Source organism: Sphaeramia orbicularis, chromosome 15 (genome assembly GCF_902148855.1).
Source record: "Sphaeramia orbicularis chromosome 15, fSphaOr1.1, whole genome shotgun sequence".
Lineage (NCBI taxonomy): Eukaryota > Metazoa > Chordata > Actinopteri > Kurtiformes > Apogonidae > Sphaeramia > Sphaeramia orbicularis.
The window spans coordinates 46,439,190-46,457,661 of NC_043971.1; the positions used below are offsets into that span (position 1 = coordinate 46,439,190).

General features: G+C 40.6%; 1 protein-coding gene across 1 annotated transcript in view; it reads right to left on the reverse strand.

Annotated features, from left to right (window-relative positions):
• kif20ba (kinesin family member 20Ba) overlaps positions 1-18,472 on the reverse strand; it is a 183,908-nt gene that overhangs the window by 66,310 nt on the left and 99,126 nt on the right. Inside the window, exons 28-29 of the mRNA XM_030156429.1 lie at positions 11,310-11,435; positions 5,186-5,293 (exon numbers count right to left, since the gene is read on the reverse strand). Coding sequence (XP_030012289.1) covers positions 5,186-5,293; positions 11,310-11,435 — 234 coding nt within the window. The remainder of the gene's footprint in view (positions 1-5,185; positions 5,294-11,309; positions 11,436-18,472) is intronic.

An 18,472-nucleotide genomic window follows, 5' to 3' on the forward strand; every position in this document is an offset into this window, starting at 1 on the left:
TCGTTGGCCACCTAATCTCCTCAACCAACCATGGTGTACTGTTACAGGCTGTCATCATGTGTATTAATGTACCGCTATATTTACTTTAAAATTTTGCATCTGGTTTTTGTAAAACGGCAGGTCACAGAGACACCTCTGACCAATCAGTGGTCCGCAGTGTTTGCACGTAGGGCTGTGCAATTAATCGAAATTCAATTACGATTTCGATTACTACACGCAACGATTACAAAAATTATTTAATCGAGAAAAAACGATTATTAATTTTGAGTTGTTTTCATTCACGCGCACGCAAGCTACCATGAGCTGCTCTGCCCCGCCCCCCTCTAAGCTACAGCTGCCAGCTAGCCGGCAGGTCCACCCCAAGAGGAAAGTTGTACCTAGCGGTCTGGAAAAATGGCAGGAGAATCACAGCAGAAGTGCTTGGTAAACAAAAAAAGGCAAGTCCAATTCAATTGTATGGAATCACTTTGGGTTTGATGAAGAAGACGAAGAGCAAAAACACATCACGTGCAAAGTGTTTCGCAGTTGTGTCCGCACCAACCGCTAACACAACAAACTTTTTAAACCATCTAAAGTTTAACCATTGCCACCTTTATCATATTCTTTATCTTATGAAAAACTAAAACGCATAAAAACAACTTCGTCTGCAATGCAATCTTCAGTCTCCGAATCTCTTTGTGCTGCAACTCCCGTATTAACCTAACCCGTATAACCCTAACGTGCGTATTCTACAGGGTGTCCCATAAGTCTCCATACATAGGAAAAATAAACGTTTCTTGACATAAACCATTTTTATTTATATAATATGCTCTATATGACTGCCATTTTGTCGGGAACACATTTCAATGCGTGTCCTCCACTGCTGAAGAACTTTAAAGAAGAAATATAAAGAAATACATGTTAGAACCATATGTATTATGTCTCTTATGTATGGAGACTTATGGGACACCCTGTAGATGGCTGATGTATACAGAAGGCCTTAACTGAAACCTCACAGCACACCACTGAATTTACTATGTTTCATACTACATTGAACATACTTGAATTTATAATTTGCACTTTACGTGAGTTTTTTTTTTTTTTTTTATTGCTACAGTTCTATGGCAAGTCTATAGCAGTTTAATTACAGTGCACTATTTGTTTACAAAAGGAAACATACTTGAATTTACAGTACACTTATTTGATTTCAAAGATTTTTTTGTTTCGTACAAAAGTGAAAATACTTTGTTTTAGTGGTTAAAAGCTTTATGTTTAAAGAGTATATTTTACATTGTTTTGTAAGAAAAAAATAAACAACTTTAAGGTTAACAAATAATCGTTTTTAATAATCGTGATTTCAATTATTGCTAAAATAATCGTGATTAATTTTTTTTTTCTATAATCGAGCAGCCCTATTTGCACGTCACGTTTTAGTATCTGTTCCCCAGTCTTGGAACCTCGGCAGAGGTGATACCAAAAAACTAGTACCAGGTACCAGATTCCAGGTCCCTTTTCGTAATGGAAACGCAAAAAGGCCGAGTCGAGTCGAGCTGGTACCACGTAGTGGAAACGCAGCATTAGTCTGATTGTTGCCTCCATCAGCCAACAGAGCAGCTGCTTAAATACAAAAAGCCCATGGAAACTGAATCTGTCCTTTCCTGGGCTCATTGTAGACTTGACAGTTTGGGGGCATCTTGTCATCCCATAAAACTGTCAACTTGATCACTATAAGGTAGGGCTGGCCGATATCTCGAGATTTTGAAATACACTGAAATTTTTTTCATATGCGATATATGAAGAGACTACATCATTTACATAGAGATAAATTATTTCCGGTTTAAATTATACTCCTTACACCGCTCTCACTTGGCTTTATTGTACCCTGCCTCTCTCCTTATCAAAGCAGAACCCACCCCGCCCCCTTCCCCTCACAACTCCAATGTGAACATGGCTACAAACACAAGCCAGGGAGAAAGTAACGAGGAACTGGTTTGCAAGAGTAATAATAATAGTAATAATAATAATAATAATAATAGTAGTAATAATAGTAATAATGGGTTGCTAATTTGGAGATGGTTTGGTTTTCAGTCAACAGATATGCAGCAGACAAATGTGTACTGTAGGGAATGCTGAAAACATATTCCTATGAAAGGTTCAAGTACGACCAATCTGTTTCACCATTTCCAACAGTGGCATGAAGTACAGTACGAAGAGAATGTAAGACTGTGTGCTGCGACCCAGACTGTGACGTCTATCCAGGCTCCAGCCCTGAAACAAGCCATGTTACAAAACTCATTCACTCGTGGCATCTCTTATGAGAGAAATAGTGACAAGTGGTGCAACATAACTAAGGCTGTAGCGTACCATGTTGCTAAAGAAATAGTCCCTACTGCAACTGTGGAGCAGGCCGGCTTTATACAGCTACTAAAAACCCTTGACCCCAGGTATCAGCTCCCAAGCCGAAGTCCCTTTGCAAGGGAAGTGCTGCCAAAGATGTACACCGAAGTGAGAGAGAATCTGGCCACCCGGTTCACTAATGTGCAATACTTCTCGCTGACCACCGATATGTGGTTGAGCAGGACCTGTGAACGATACACGAGTGTGACTATACATTTCTTGGAGGAGAGGGAAATGAAAAGTGCCTGTCTTCAGACCAGTTACTTTCCTCAAGACCACACCACGGAGCACATAGCATAGGGCCTGCAGGATGTCCTCTCAAGCTGGAAGCACCATTCGACGGGTCTGGTGGCCATTACAACTGACAATGGTACCAATGTTGTCAAAGCTGTGCCACTTAAGTGGCTGAGGATGCAGTCTTTTGGTTACAGACTTCATCTGGCTATTGATGAGTACTTTACAATACGAATATGTATACTGACCACAACAGCTATTTGAAATGTTCATCCTTTAAGTAAAAGCACTACTACTTTTGGCCTCTATAGTTAGTTTAATTTAATTTCAGACATTTTGGTCTGAGTAGTATGTGTGTGAGCATATGACTAATCAGACTGAGATTTGTGACAGAGAGAGCCACATTGAAAGAAGTCAGCATGCATTTTAAACTTGAAAGTGTGTTTTAGATTATACAGACCTAAAAATATACAGCTTTTCACTAATTTAGTGGTGGTTTTGGAAATGACTGCTTTAATAATGCAACATTTGTTATTTACACACTGCACAGCACATATGGTATAATCATCTACATCCACATCATCTACATAAATCAAAATCATAAACAAATCATTAATGATAAATCAAATCATCTAAATAAACACAAATTTTGTGAACTTCCCATAAAGAGATACACCTCTACATAAAAATGAAGGTGATTTAAAAGAGGATGATGCCCACATCATCTCTCTTTGTAAGAGAGTTATTAGCAGTTTCTCCTTCAGCTGGAGGAAAAGAAGAGAACTGGCAGAAATGCAGATGCGGCTGGGTCTTCCTGGTCACCAGCTTGTCATGGAGTCAGTGACACACTGGGGATCAAGGCTGCAAATGACTGAGAGGGTCCCGGAGCAGGAAAGAGCACTTGCTAAAGTCCTCTCTGCTGACAAGAAAACCTGAAGTCTTGTCCTTACCTGGCAGGACATATAGGTCCTGTAGGCAATTCAGAAAGCTCTGAAACCCCTTCAAGACTTCACTGAGAAGTCAGAAGAGGACTATGTGACCACCTCATACATCAGGCCTGTGCTCCAGCTTTTCAATGCGAGTTTTCTGGCTACTGAAGAAGGAGATAGTGAGCTTTGTAAATCCATTAAGACCAGAGTCATGGAGTACCTCAACAGTAAACATGCAGACCCAGCCACTAGTCACCTGCTGGACATCACATCATTTCTGTATCCACGGTTCAGGACCACATAGATCCCAAGTGACAAGATGGATGTACTGAAAAAGGAGACTGTCTTTGAGGCAGAGTCTCTGATGGGTGGTCACGGCAGATTTTGTGAGCTGCCTGACCCAGCTGTGTCTGACTCTGCAGACCAAGGAGATGACCCCATGACAGTGCTACCCGAATCTAAAAAGAAGAAATCCCTGGCAAGCTTCTTCAGGCAGAGTACAGCCACCAGAAGCACACTCACGCAGAGGGAAGCGATAGAAAATGAAGTTTCAAGCTACCTGCAGTCTGTTTGTGTAGAGAGTGATGCTGACCCACTCAAATGGTGGAGGGAAATGAGGTTGCCTTTCCAGCTCTGACCTCCCTGGCCAAGAAGTACCTGTGTGTGCCAGCCACCAGTTACCCTTCAGAAAGGGTTTTCAGTTGCAGTGGAAACATTATAACCTGCCATAGGGCATCCCTGAAACCTGACACTGTTGACAAGCTTGTTTTTCTTGCACAAAAACTGTAAGATTAAAGTAGTTTGCCTTGTCTTATTTTTCATCTCTTGATAGTTTTATTGTTTGAGATTTACACAAAGACAAGAATGAACTGATAAGAAGATGGAGACTTCCTCTTTTTGTACAGTCTATTTACATGCTTGCTTATTTACACAAAACAGTAAATGCACAGCACTGTACACTGGAGCACTTTGGCTAAGAATAACAGCTTTATTAAGAGCAAGGTGGTCTATTATTTTTGCTCAGTATTGTTTAGCTTTTGAGGATAAAGCGGGTTCAGAAAATGGATGGATATCCAGCTATCCAGCTGTTTACCTTTTACACAGCCATGTACACTTTGTTATGTTGTAAAAGAACATTGTTTTCCACATATTTTGTTATGGAACAATTTTATTTCATTTATACTTTTTTATTTTATCTTTTTTTATGTACATGTTGATATTGTGCTGCTTTCCATCAATAAAAAGTGCCTATACTGCAGTTGGCACCTGTGAATTTGACCTAGAACTGTCTTTCTGGTATTACTTCATGGAAAAATAATATATTGAGATATACATCATGTATCGTCATTCTGCAAAAAAAATAGAGACATGATTTTTGGTTCACATCACCCAGCCCTACCATAAGATAATTATTTCAACAACATCTGTATACAACGATTCTGCCCAGGTTTTCTGATCCATGTAAGCTGTTGTTCACTGTAACTGATCATTGTAAGCATGTAAGCAGTTTCCACTGTATGTCTTCAAAATATGAACCAACACTCAAACAATGACCTGCGTTTTTATCATGCATAAATCTGACAATCTTTTTATTGTTACAAGTTCATAAGCATCTTTTGTACACTGATTTCATCTCATTAGCTTACCTGACTAATAACTGATGCTGTGGTATCCCTCCTCCCTCCAGTCTTGCAGATACTCGTTTCATTTTCAGGTTTCTCACCCTCAAGCACAGAACTCTCATTACTTTTAGTCTGTCATAGTCAGAGGAAGTGGAGAAAATGTAAATCATCATTACTAGCAATAATTTTCAAACTTTATGGCACCCTTTATATATAATTTTTATCCCATATTTATTTGCTTTGGTGCAACAACAGCCCTGTATGCTTGTAGAACACTGTTTTTATCACATACACATGCTGTTAAACCACAACACAGTGGATCACACGCATAACGACAAGCATTGTTCACATCCATTTGAGATGGGTGATCCCTGCTGTACTTTAACATGTACCCAAGTTCAAACAAGATATTCAAACACATCCAAGTTCTACCTGCCAGTGGGCTTGCTATCTACATTTTATGTGCACTTAAAAGATGGAGAACACCTGAGAACATATTATGAATAAATCAAAGCAGTGCCAGCCCAGTAGCCCGCAATATCTACCATTATACTGACATACAACACTATTTGCTTTATGTTTATAGTGACATTTTTAGTATGTAGGCTAATTCAAGATAGCAATGATTTAATAGAAAGTCTGCAAAAAAATGATTTAAGGAAAATTATCCTACCGTAACAGTTACCAAAAACAAATAAGATTTATCTCTGTCCTTTGCTCCAAACTGTCCACCACTGACAAATGAGAAAATAAACAGTTTCAGAAACAAGCAAAAAAATTAGCCATTGAAATAGAAAAAAGAGAGCACAGCATTGTTACTAGAGGTCGACCGATTATCGGCGCCGATATTTGGAAATTTGACGTATATTGGTATCGGCCTTTTTTTAATCCGACAGCCGATATTAAGAAATCAATTTAAAACTGGGTTATTTCAGCTCAAATGCAGCCGCGCCTCTCTCTCTCTCTCTTTCCTGCACTATCCACCCCGCGCCCTCTGATAGGTTGACGCGGAAGCTGTCCTCATACACACAGATTGGGACTGACTTGGGATGAGACTGTGCTCTACATACATTTTCTCCATTACTAATACATAATGTGCAGAGCGTATAGAGCCAGATTGATGAACTAATGTTCTGGTAAAAGCTCATCAGCCTCCACCTTAGCGTGCTTCCCTAAAACAAGTGAACTGAGTTTTTTACATGCTCTCTCTTAATCACACACACACACATGCTTTTCTATCACGGACTGTTTCCATCTCCATATTATCAGCAGTCTTCTTTTAACTAATTCACAGACATGTCAGGAGGTAATATGTGTTAGCAGAGCTGCCGCTAATGTTTACTCTGCTCTGACGTTCTTCTGCTGCTCACTGAAACATTAGTAGTAGTTGTGAGATGTAGAGCACAGGGATGTTTATTACAGTTTCAGAAGAGTTTTCTGCGTTTACCTTTGACACGTGTTTTCTCTCCAGAGCTTCTCACACAAGAAAGCTTCACCTCTCCGTGGTGTGTACCCCTTCCGCGTCGAAAGCCGATGCAGAAGGGGTACCCCCTGCGTCAAATAGTGCCGCTTTGGGGCTCTGACTGCATGCATCGATTTCTGACTATTTGGGGTGAGACTGTGTTGGTATGTAATGTAATAGTGTGTGTTTGCGTTAAAGTCACATGAAGAACTCTACAAGTCACAACTACTAATGTTGCTGTGAGCTTTCTAGTCCTATGATCTGAAAATTAAAGTGAAGATGAGAGAGAGCGCAAAATTCAGAAGTGATTTATCTGAACATGGTGGAACATTTTAAATACTGTGTGGGCTCATTAAAGCCCTAAAGGCTGTTTGTGTTCTGTCAAGAGTTTAATTGCACTCATAGCAACTATTATACTTTTTTATGTAGCTTTTGTCATATTAATCATTAATAATGTAGTGACACAGCTTTGAATGACAGAGTCCCTGCTATTGCATGGTAAAATATAAAATTTAATAATGAAATCAACTTAAGGCTTCCCAAATGCTGTAATAAATTAAGCATGATGAGTTGAGCATACGTCAGCATGTGGCCCAAGAGTTTACAAGAGTCTCCCTGTATTTTTGTTGTGTTTGAACTTAAAACGAAGATAAGTCATTATAGTTATATTTAAATTTTACTTTATTTACTGTGGAAAAATTTAAGGGAGCTATTTATTTAAGCTTTTATTCAACTTTATAAGAGATGCTATAAGAGAGTCTATGAAATCCATGCACTTCTGGAGCTATTATTTTCCATTTGTTTGGTTAAATAAACATGCTTTAGGCATTTAAACAAAGTTCAATGTTTGCATTATTCAAAATTTTTCACACCAGTTTTTACACTTTTGCTGCAAATGAATAACGGCTGCAAATACTGGTTATCGGCCTCCTCTAACTACTAATAATTGGAATCGGTATCGGCCCTGAAAAAACCCCTATCGGTCAATCTCTAATTCTTACTGCCTGCTATCATGCAAACCAAAGGAATCCTTGGATTCAAAACAAGAACACACAAATAATAAAACAAGAACTACAGAGCTGTGCTGTTCTTGCCTTACCAACAAGATGCAGCGTTTACAGTGGCAGCTCTGAGACTGTTACATGCATTTGGTTGGCACTAGAGAAACTGAGCTGCCAGAGAGGTTGAAAAAAGGATTTCAACATGCTCAACAAAACTGAGCAGCACAAGAGATTTAGCTGTTATTCTATGAAGGCAACAATACTGGAAGCCAGTCTAACCCCTTAAGCAAACCTCTGAGGCTGAAAAAATTAAAACCAACACAAAACTGCCCAAATCCACAGTTGCTCAAATGCTCACGTGATACTGGCTCTGAAAGCAAATCGGTTCCCATAAACCCATATCTCTAACATTAACAGCAGAAACAAACACGTACAGTTTGTCACAAAAACATTTCTCATCTCCGTAACTACTGTAGACTCTCCATTCCTGAACAGTAAATTTTCACATAAGTTACTTACCATATTATTTTTTTAATATTATTTTACTGACAGTGAGTTGTCAATCAAAACCGACAACAGACAATGAAGCCTTCTAGTATTCCAAAATAGATTTTTTTTTAACACCAATTTATATAATGACCACTGGTGTACATACCAGAAGATCCAAATAAATTGAAACCAGGAGTTACTCCTGGAAAAATTTTCTTTGACTTACTTTTTTTTTAGTGAGAGGTTACAGCTTCAGTGCTTGACAGTTTTTGAGCATCACTAGGCAAAAAATCCAAATTGTCTGAGAGGACATGAGATTTGTGGATCTTCTCTTCCCTGTGTTTCTGGGCTGTAGATATAGGTTTTTGCTTTTTGCTTTAAGACAGGTAGTGGGGTTAAATGACTAAACATGACTGACAGAATCTAATGAGTAATCACAGCTGTCAAACGACACTTTGGTAAGAGAATAAAATGGCTTCAGGTTCCACTATATTTAGTCTCCTGATTTTGAGTCAAAGTAAAGGACTGCAGAAGCAAGTTTTTCCCCTGTAGTTTTGGCTCCTGCAGGTTTATTCAGTAGCTTTGCATACAGCACAAGAAGACAAAAAACAAACACACCAAAACACAATAGTGGGTTAGGACCCAGGTTGACATTAAGGTTAGCATTCATTCATTCATTATCTGAACCCGCTTTATCCTCACTAGGGTCACGGGGGTCGCTTGGAGCCTATCCCAGCTACTTATGGGCAAAGGTGGGGTACACCCTGGACATTTCGGCAGTTCATCGCAGGGCTGACATATAGAGACAATCACTCTCACATTCACACCTATGGGCAATTTAGATTAACTAATTAACCTATCAGTGCATGTCTTTGGATGGTGGGGAGGAAGCCGGAAGTACCCAGAGAGAACCCACGCAGACACAGGGAGAACATGCAAACTCCTTGGATATTTTGCTTGGATATTTTAATGTCTCACTGAATCAGTCCTAATGTGGTCATGACTGAGACAGAGACCGAGACCCCCCCCGACCACTCAGTGATGAGTTGTACAATCTGATGGCCAGGGGGATGAAAGAGTTCCCGAGCCTGCTTGTGGAGCAGGTCAGAGACAGCAACCTGGAGCTGAACAAACTCCTCTGCCCGATCACAGTCCTGTACAGATGATGCTGGGAGTTGTCCAGGATGGAGAAAATCTTCTCCAGGGTACTTCTCTCTGCTGCTGACACCAGGGAGACTAGCTCTGTGCCCACCACTGTGCCAGCTCTCCTCACCAGTCTGTCCAATTGTGCCTTGTTTTTAATGCTGCCTCCCAAACAAACAACAGCATAAAAGAGAACACTAGACACGACCGACTGGTGAAACATCAGCAGCAGTTTCTTGCAGATGTTGAAGGACCCCAGTCTCCTCAGGAAGTACAGACGACTCTGTCCTTTCCTGTAGATGCTGTCTGTTATCTGACCAGTCCAGTTTATTGTACAGCTGCAGTCGCTGGTACTTGTAGTTGGACCCATGATTTATTAAAACCAGCATCTACCCAGTGTTATTACAGTGGAACCTCACAGTACGAGTGCACTTTAGTATGAGAAATTTGCTTCACAAGCTGTGACTCTTGAGAATTTTTGTCTTAAAATAAGAGTGGAAATTCTCAGTATGAGCAGATGCTCCTCCCTAAAGGTGCAGCCTCCCAGGCTCACTTCAAGTTCAGGAGCACCAGTTTTCAGATGTGGTGGAGGAGAATTCCCTGTAACACAGCAGCTCTGCCCCTCACCACAACTCCACTGCAGCCACACACACACACACACGAATGAACAGACTCACCTTTTCACTCACCTCTCAACTCGGCAGCCAGACTCAACACCAGACTTTTTTACCTTTCCCACATTTACGCTGTCACTGTGACCGAGGGCGCACACTCGGCTCAGTGGCCGTCCCCATATGCACACACATTCATTCATATTTTCTTACTTATTGAGTATATGCAGTGACAGCAGCCAAACACAGATGGCAAAACTGTGACTTAAAAAGTAGATTTTCAAATGAGGACAGTGTAGTGGAGGACGCCATCTCTAAGTATAAATTAGAAGAAGTGTTGGCAAAGTAGCAAGAGGTTTTTGATTTTGTTGGAAAAAAAATCTGACAAATTAAGTTGAGGTCACGCAGCTGCTTTATTTAATGCCAATGGTCTGGTGCATTTTCGGAACATTTTAAAAAGCAGAACAAAGCAAATTTCTCTGGATCAGTCTTTTCATGAAACAACAACCTGCAAGTGCAGACAGTGATGAAAGTGAGGCCAGTAAGAACAAATTAAGTGAAGAGAGAGAAAATGCCATAAATTGTTCTAACATTTTACTGGAAGGAGATTCTCCCTCCAAAGAATAACTCTCTTCCTCCTCTGTCTTCCTTCCTTCACAGATTGTCTGATCTTAATGGTATATAAGTTAATTAAAAAAAAAAGTTTATTTGATTTTAGCTTACCAGCCGATAGGCTGTAAGCTATTGTCGTCATGCGGCATCCGTCGTCGTTGTCGTCTGTCGTCGTCGTCTGTCATCCATTACAAAACTTTCAATCATCTTCTTCTCCGAAACTACAACTCCGATTGACTTCAAACTTGATATACAGCTTCTTTATGATGATGTCAACAAAAGTTAGTGAAATTATTTGGATCCGGCTCTGATGCAACTTTGAAAAATTTCCCCATTATAACACATAAGAAGTGCCGGTAAGCTACAGGGCCATTGGTCCTGTTTTATTATAATTGTTATTTTCTTTCCAACTGTACTTTTTCTGTTTTAAAAACCTTTAAAGGATTTTTGTGTGTTTTTGGGGGGCTGGAACAGATTCATTATACTTCAAATTTTAATTGATTCGGAAAACGAGTAAATTGCAAAACGAGCACAGTCATGGAACAAATTACATTCATACTGCGAGGTTCCACTGTACTGCACACTTTAAGATAATTCCCGATGGCCTTTACTATCTCGCCACGGTTATTACCCTTTGTTGAACACTAAACTTTTTGACTGATAGGAATGCAACATCTGGGCACTGCTTTTGCCATAACTGAATGTCAACATACACATGAGCTCCAACAGTAGATGCACAGAAAGCATCCTGATGTACCCAACCTTTAAAAGGATATTTTCCAAGCAAACAGCTGTTTTCTGTTCATATTTTGGGTGGTTTGAAAACTGACCTGTCTCCTGTCCTGGCTGTGTTTGTCTGTAGAGGCCTTCAGTGCTTCCTTCAATCTTTGGATTTCTGCTACCTTGTCACACAGAGTAGTCTGCAGCTCTGCCATACTGACACCACCACCGCCACACTGGAGGAGGAATTTCAGGGACAAAAGAAATTATTTGTTTGACATTTTATCCCAACTCTTCTAACATGTCATATAAAGCCATTGACCATTCAGTGCAACTCAGAGAGAGATTCAAAATCTATAATGCAAAATTCGTAATGGAATTGGAAATTCACAGGTCCCCCAAAAGAGGTTTCCTTATAATGGTAAGAGTAAGTAGTAAGATCAAAGTGTACCTTTACTGTTCATGTTTACAACATTAATTGTGCTTTGTGTATTACTTATAAGCAAGAGAGGCGCAAATTCAGCCAAAAAAAAAAAAAAAGCACCACACTGGACCTTTTTATTATGTGAATCACAGGTGGGGGCAAAAACCAATGGGGAACAGCCATTGCCAGCCAGAAGGGACATACAGTCGTTTCTGGGTGATCAAGTGCGAGTAAACAAGCAGCAGTCAGTGACATTGAGTGAAAAGCACGTGTTTTGCGCTTGTTGTTTGTGCTGCCGTAAACTTTGGATTACGCCATTGTCCTAGGGACATGACCCAGCACTGGCTGATAATGTATCATCTTAGACTGGCATCTGCTGCACAGTGTCAGTGACCAGTCCATCACAGCCCAGCTGATCAGACAATGCAACTCTACCGGTGCTCGAACAGCCCATGAAGGAGGCAATATGTCGCTGACCATGCCTGACTGATGGAGCAGTGGCTTAGTACTTGCACGCACTTGACAATGGGCTATGATGCAAGTTACCTGACAGAATTGCTAGTCTTATACGTCATCTTTTGAAATAGTTAGCAATGAAAATTCACTACAGGTAGCCTTTAAGTAGATGATTACAGATACCTTGTACACCATTTGCTTTTGAAAACCTTTCAGCCTCAATAGCAACTCATCAGAGCAACACCGCACTCTGCATATTTCCTTGCTGAGGTCAGTTTGTGCACTCTGTCACACTTAGGGTACGTTTACACGGCAACACTAGGATCTAATTCCGCAAAGATTTCTCCTTTGCGTTATAAAATCATTCCGCGTTAAGACGAAGCCGCTATGATAACGATCTGCGTTAACATGAGTCCGCGAGGACAGCTGAATACACTGTAGTGGCCATGCCAGACCAGTAGCTGGCGATGTAGAGCTGTAGTGAAACAGTGGCGGTAAAACACGCGCCTGCGCACAAACAATTTCCGGTTTAGACAGCCTTTAAATGAGAAGAAGAAGAAGAGGCGGACAACACTATTTACAAACAACAATGGCGAGTGGTCGTACAAAGACGCAGGACTTCTTTGTCTGGACAGACGACGAAGTTGGGTTGTTGCTGGATGTGGCCCTGAACTACAAAACAACCAAATGGCAGGAGAATGTTGACCGGGAATCTTGCCAGTCGAAGTACACCGACATTTTGGGGGACTTAGTGCAGCAATACCCGGCGAGCACCACTGCAGGAGGGAAGGACTTCCCTCATGATAAATACGGCATAACAAAAAGTCAGGTAACTTCGAAATTAAAGGCCATTCGGGCGAAGTACCGTAAGGCCGTGGACACCGGACGGCGAAGTGGCCACGGACGTGTTGTCTAAATATTTTTTGACAAATGTGAACAAATTTGGGGTGGGTCGCCTGCTACAAATGCCTTGGAGGCTGGTATCGAGTCTGAGGACATGCTGTCCAGCTCCGAGGGCCCCTCCATCTCCAGCAGATGTTCGACTCCAGCTGCACAAATGCCTCCGGTGTTGGATCCGGTGCTGAGTCCTGACGATGAGAACGTGAGCTTCCAGCTCCCACCAGAGGTTGTTGGTCGATGCGACATGCTCCAAGTAAGTTCAAGTACTGCTGTTAAACTTTAGAGTAATGCTATGTTTACTTTTGCTAACTTATGTAAGAACGTACTATAACTTTTTAAATATACTCAACAAACGTGGACAAACACAACTGTTGTTGTTTTGTGTTGTTCTGTGCATGTGTGGGGGAGGGGGTACTCATACACAGGGGTGCATGATGCCCTTTGTTCAAAGTGGTTTACTGTACATGACCGATGTTGTACTCAAACTTTGTGCTTCCTTTTTAATTCATACACTTTCACTGTGCTTCTTTTATCAGACAAGGCTTCTTAACCACAGAAGGGATCGGCTGAAGCACAAGCTTCATGGAGACCCAGCTGTGCAGGAGGATCTCATCTTGAAGAAGCGAATGGTGGACCTGCTGGAGGAGTCAGAGAGGAGGACCAGCGAAAGGCTGGACAGGATCACAGACAATATAGCCACCATCACAAAGACAATTACTGATGTGCTGCATCATATGATGATGCAGCCGCAGCCAAACCCCTTTCCCTTTGCTGGCAGCAGTGGAGGGTACCCAATCATGCAGGGACACCCACCTGGACTGTACAACATACAGAACTCCTCCTATGCACAGCCACACTCCCCATCGCCCAGACAAACAGCAGCTGCATACAACACAGGTCGCATGGGCGACGACACAATTGCTGGGGACGATTTTTATAGTTTATGAAAGTGGCACAGTTAACACTTTTCCCACTGCACATCCACTTTTTTGCACATACTACCTCGATTTTTTTAATTAGTCATTTGCCTTTATATATATATATATATATATATATATATATTTTTTTTTTTTTTTTTTTTTTTTTATTTATTTATTTATTTTTTTTATTGGATTGCTGTTTTTGTACTGAACACTTTGTGTAACTGTTAATTCATTGTAATAAAATGAAAAAAAAAAAATCATTGCAGTCTCTTTTCTTTGGTTCTATGAATTGTAAAGCTGGTATACATATATATATTTTAATGTACTACTGATACTTGATAGCACAACTTAAAGTATTAACCTGCTTCTTTAATTACAAACAAGTGTGGGTTTAACAAGATAATGCACATTTTCTTCTTGCGGTGGTTCAGTTGGAATTTGAATAGGTTGCACGTATAAGAAAAAAACCCATCAAATTAAGGGTTTTGTTATAACTTGGGCCCCTGATGATAAGCATAAGTTCAGTTGGACTTGCTGACTGTCAGGCTTGAATTTCAGTGCAAGTTTCTTCAATTTTGCAAACCTGACCCAAGCTTTGAAAACAATGGTAGCATTTTTGAACTGCTAACCATGCACACCCTTACTTGTCACTGATCCAAACTCTATTTATATATATATTTAAACCATCAATTTCCTTCCACAGAAGCACTCCCCAAAATGTGGGCCATTGATTGCAAAGGAAATGTATTAAAATAGGCAACTTTGCCAAAGCTACGTTTTAAGTGACCATTCATGTTATGGTTAAACAAATCCTTATTTTTATCAACTCTGCAATGATTATTAATTATATTACATAGCTACTAGGGGGTCTGCACAGTTAACCTGGGCACTGTATGCATATGCATTGTTTAGCAAGTACTATTACTACTTCAGACTTGATTTAGACTTCAAACCTGATTTAAAAATTGACTGCCATTTCCTACATTAGTAAATACGCCTCTGTCTTGACTGACTGTTGCAATATGTTAAAACACATTACACTTGAGAATGGTAGCTTGATGCTTATATATAAAGAAGCAAAGGGACTGGATGCACATTTGGAACCTTTTATTCACATTTCACTACTTTAACAAAACAAGAAGAACGTGTTTGCAGTCACATCTGGACATTATACATTGTAAAAGGGACAGATATACAACTTTGGCCTTTCAGACAGAAAAATGTCTGATGTGTACAATACAGACGTTAATCCTGGGTACTAAGGGTCAAGGAATCTGGTGAGGATTCTCCTGACTCTCTTTCCACCTCCTTCATTACAGTCGGTGATGTAGTTGTTGCTCTGTGTGGGAGGCTGGCAGTCTTTGTCACAGTGAATGGCTCCAGAAACGCTATGTTCGTCGAGAGTCTCCTTATTTACCTCACAGTAATTGTGTAGAACAAAGTATGCATATATAACATGGGGCAAGTCGTGTATATTAATGTCCATAGGCCTTCTGAGTGATGCAAACCTGGCTTTGAGCCGCCCGAACGCACACTTGATAACCATGCGGGCTCTACAGAGACAAAGTCCAAAGTATTGTTCTTGGGGAGTAGATCCACCATTGCAGTACTCCTTCATTAAGTAGGGCATTAGAGGGTAAGCAGGGTCACCCAAAAGATAAATGGGTATGGCCTTTTCGTCGTCCAAAATCTTCTTCTCCATGGATGGGATCTTTCCGGTCTTTAAGTGTGTATTTACCTTAGAATTGGCAAAAACACGTGCATCATGGACACTTCCAGGCCACTTTATGACAACATCCATGAATCGGTAATTGTAGTCACATACAGCTTGAACGTTGATGGAGTATTTTCCCTTCCTGTTGAGATAATCTGTGGAGTTTACAGAGGGCTGTTTAATTTCGATATGAGTCCCATCCACAGCCCCTAAACACTGAGGCATACCATGAGCACGTTGAAATCCGGAAACCAATGCCTCAACTTTGGACTCACGGAATGGAAGCTTGATATATTTTGGACCAAGGTGAGACGTAATAGCTTTGCATGTTCGTCTCACGATGATCGACACAGTCGCTCTTGATAATCCAAAGGCATTTGCAGTTTTCCGTAGCCGTCCTTCGTCACTCAGATAATATAGCGTGCACGCCACTTTTTTCAGAACCCTGACTGGTGCTCTCATATTCGTCATTTCCCCCTCAATGTAAGGACGAAGTTCTTCGCTGAGAGCAACAAGAGAGGCTTGAGACATGAGGAAGTTTTCCGTCCATGCTTGCTTCTCGGCAATGCCATTCACAAAGTTATCCCACCAGCAGCTTGTCCTCCCCGGTCTGGTCCAAAACCGTCTCCTAACTGTCCTCCTTCGATGGTACGTTAGGGATTGACTCAGGCATTGGCGAATATAAGAAATGCGTCTCCGCTGGTAAGAGTGTAGACGCAGTAACTCTAACTTTTGGTGGAGAAGCGACAGCAAACTGAGCACAGTTAGCAGCACGTATGTTGTTCTGAAACCGGCCATTGTTGTTGTGGTTGTTCCTTCTATTTCTGCAGCTTTATTGTGTCATAGAGGCTGGCAAACCAGCTTGGAGGCGCATTACCGCCACCAGCTGGCCTGGAGTGGGTTAACTGGTGGTTCTTGGCTGCGCGCACATGCAGTGATGTCATATTTTACCCCGGAACGCTCCGATTCGCGTTAACATGGAGCTGAAATGCGGAGCGTATCGATAACATTCCACCATGGACCCTGGTATCAAGTTTCCGGATTCAGGCACTCTAGGCACCGTTTCCATGTTAACAGAAGGCTAATCCACGATGAAATCTTCCCGGAGTCGACTGAATCCTACGCTGTGTAAACGACCCCTCATAGAGCAGCCTTAATATTATTTGTCTGTTTCTGATACACAGATGCCTGCATAGAATTAGCAGGATCTCTCATCCAAGTTTTGCCTGATACTAATTTTTCCATCAGTTCAGCCATTTCAGACTCTGGGCCCCAGCATCAATTTGATTTGGTGAAGCACCACAGACCATCCTTCACATTCCTATTATCTGGTCTTCAGTTGTGCTGGGGAAGCTGCCTGGTTCACGGTGATAGAAATTATATTATTTGGAAGACACACAAAAGCACAGTGCGTGCAATACTGAGACAGCAAGATAGAGAATAATGAAATGTGGCATACATGGAGGAGAGATATGGGTCTTTGTTCAGAAGAATGTACAAGGAGAGGAGAGGAGAGGAGAGGAGAGGAGAGGAGAGGAAAGGTTGATGTGATAAGTCAAACTACTGACCTAAAGCTCAGACAGCTGCTTATGTGCAAGTTAAAGACCATGTAGAAGCCAATAACATAATAACAGCCGATGAAACAATAACAGATGATTACGTAATAAATTTGCCATTTTTAAAATGTAATACGTCAAGAACGTAATATCTGGCAAATAATGTAATAAAAGTCCTGAACCAATAATGTAATAATAACGTAATAACTTATTACATTATGGCTGGTTATTACGCTATTGGCCTGGTAAAAAAATTCTTTGCAAATGTAATAACTGAGCCAATAACGTAATAATATTTTAATATCACTGTATTTAAGTGTCATTTATTAGATATAACGGTGATAAAATCCTCCCCTCAATGTATTTGTCTGTTTAACTTGATGGTTAAAATGATCCCTAGTCCTGTCTGCTGCTCCTTAGCTTTTCAAGCTATCTCCAAACGAAGTGGAAGCACACATTTGCAAACATAGACAATAGTATGATATGAAATATGTATGGCATGTATTACATGTAACTCACTCTTGAAGATAGTAAACTTTTTTTCACTGTTACGGATTTTTTGATTTCCCATAATTGACCACTAGATGGCAATGGTGTGACATTGACTTTCTTCAGTTGTCCAAAATTCCTTGCGTCCTTTCTAACTCACATGTTGAAAGGTAATCAGTAATCAATTTTCTTTGGTGAAATGTTCATTTTGTTGAAATTCTTGCATATAACATGTAGAATCTTATAAATTTAGTGCAAGAGGATATAACATTATTAAGAGTGTATTCAAAGTTAACTGACTATACCTAGCTAACTGTTGGCTAGTTATTAGCATTATTAACTATTACAATTGGATAATATCAGGGGGTATAAACATTTTTAAGGGTTTGTCCCATATTTGATCTATTCAATCTATCCATTCCGTTACACAAAATTTACCAGGAGTCATCAGCTAAAACACACTAAGATACAGATGTGCGCACACACACACACACACACACACACACACACACACACACACATTTTGCTTTAAAAATGTTGAGATCTGGCATTGGTTCTCTGGACGCTAGGTCAGCTCTGTAACACATGCTGCACCTTCAAGCAGCTCAAACACATACAAACATCCTGTTCATAGTGACAGTATCTAATGTTCACCAGGAGAATAAAATGATAAAGTGGCCACTGCACTTGTTGACACCACGCAGCAAGTCTTTTGGGAGGACCCCAGGAAGAGTAGTTGATGTCCTGCATCAGCTAATGGGGATCCTAATAATAAATACATAATAAATAAATAAAAATTTTGTATATTCAG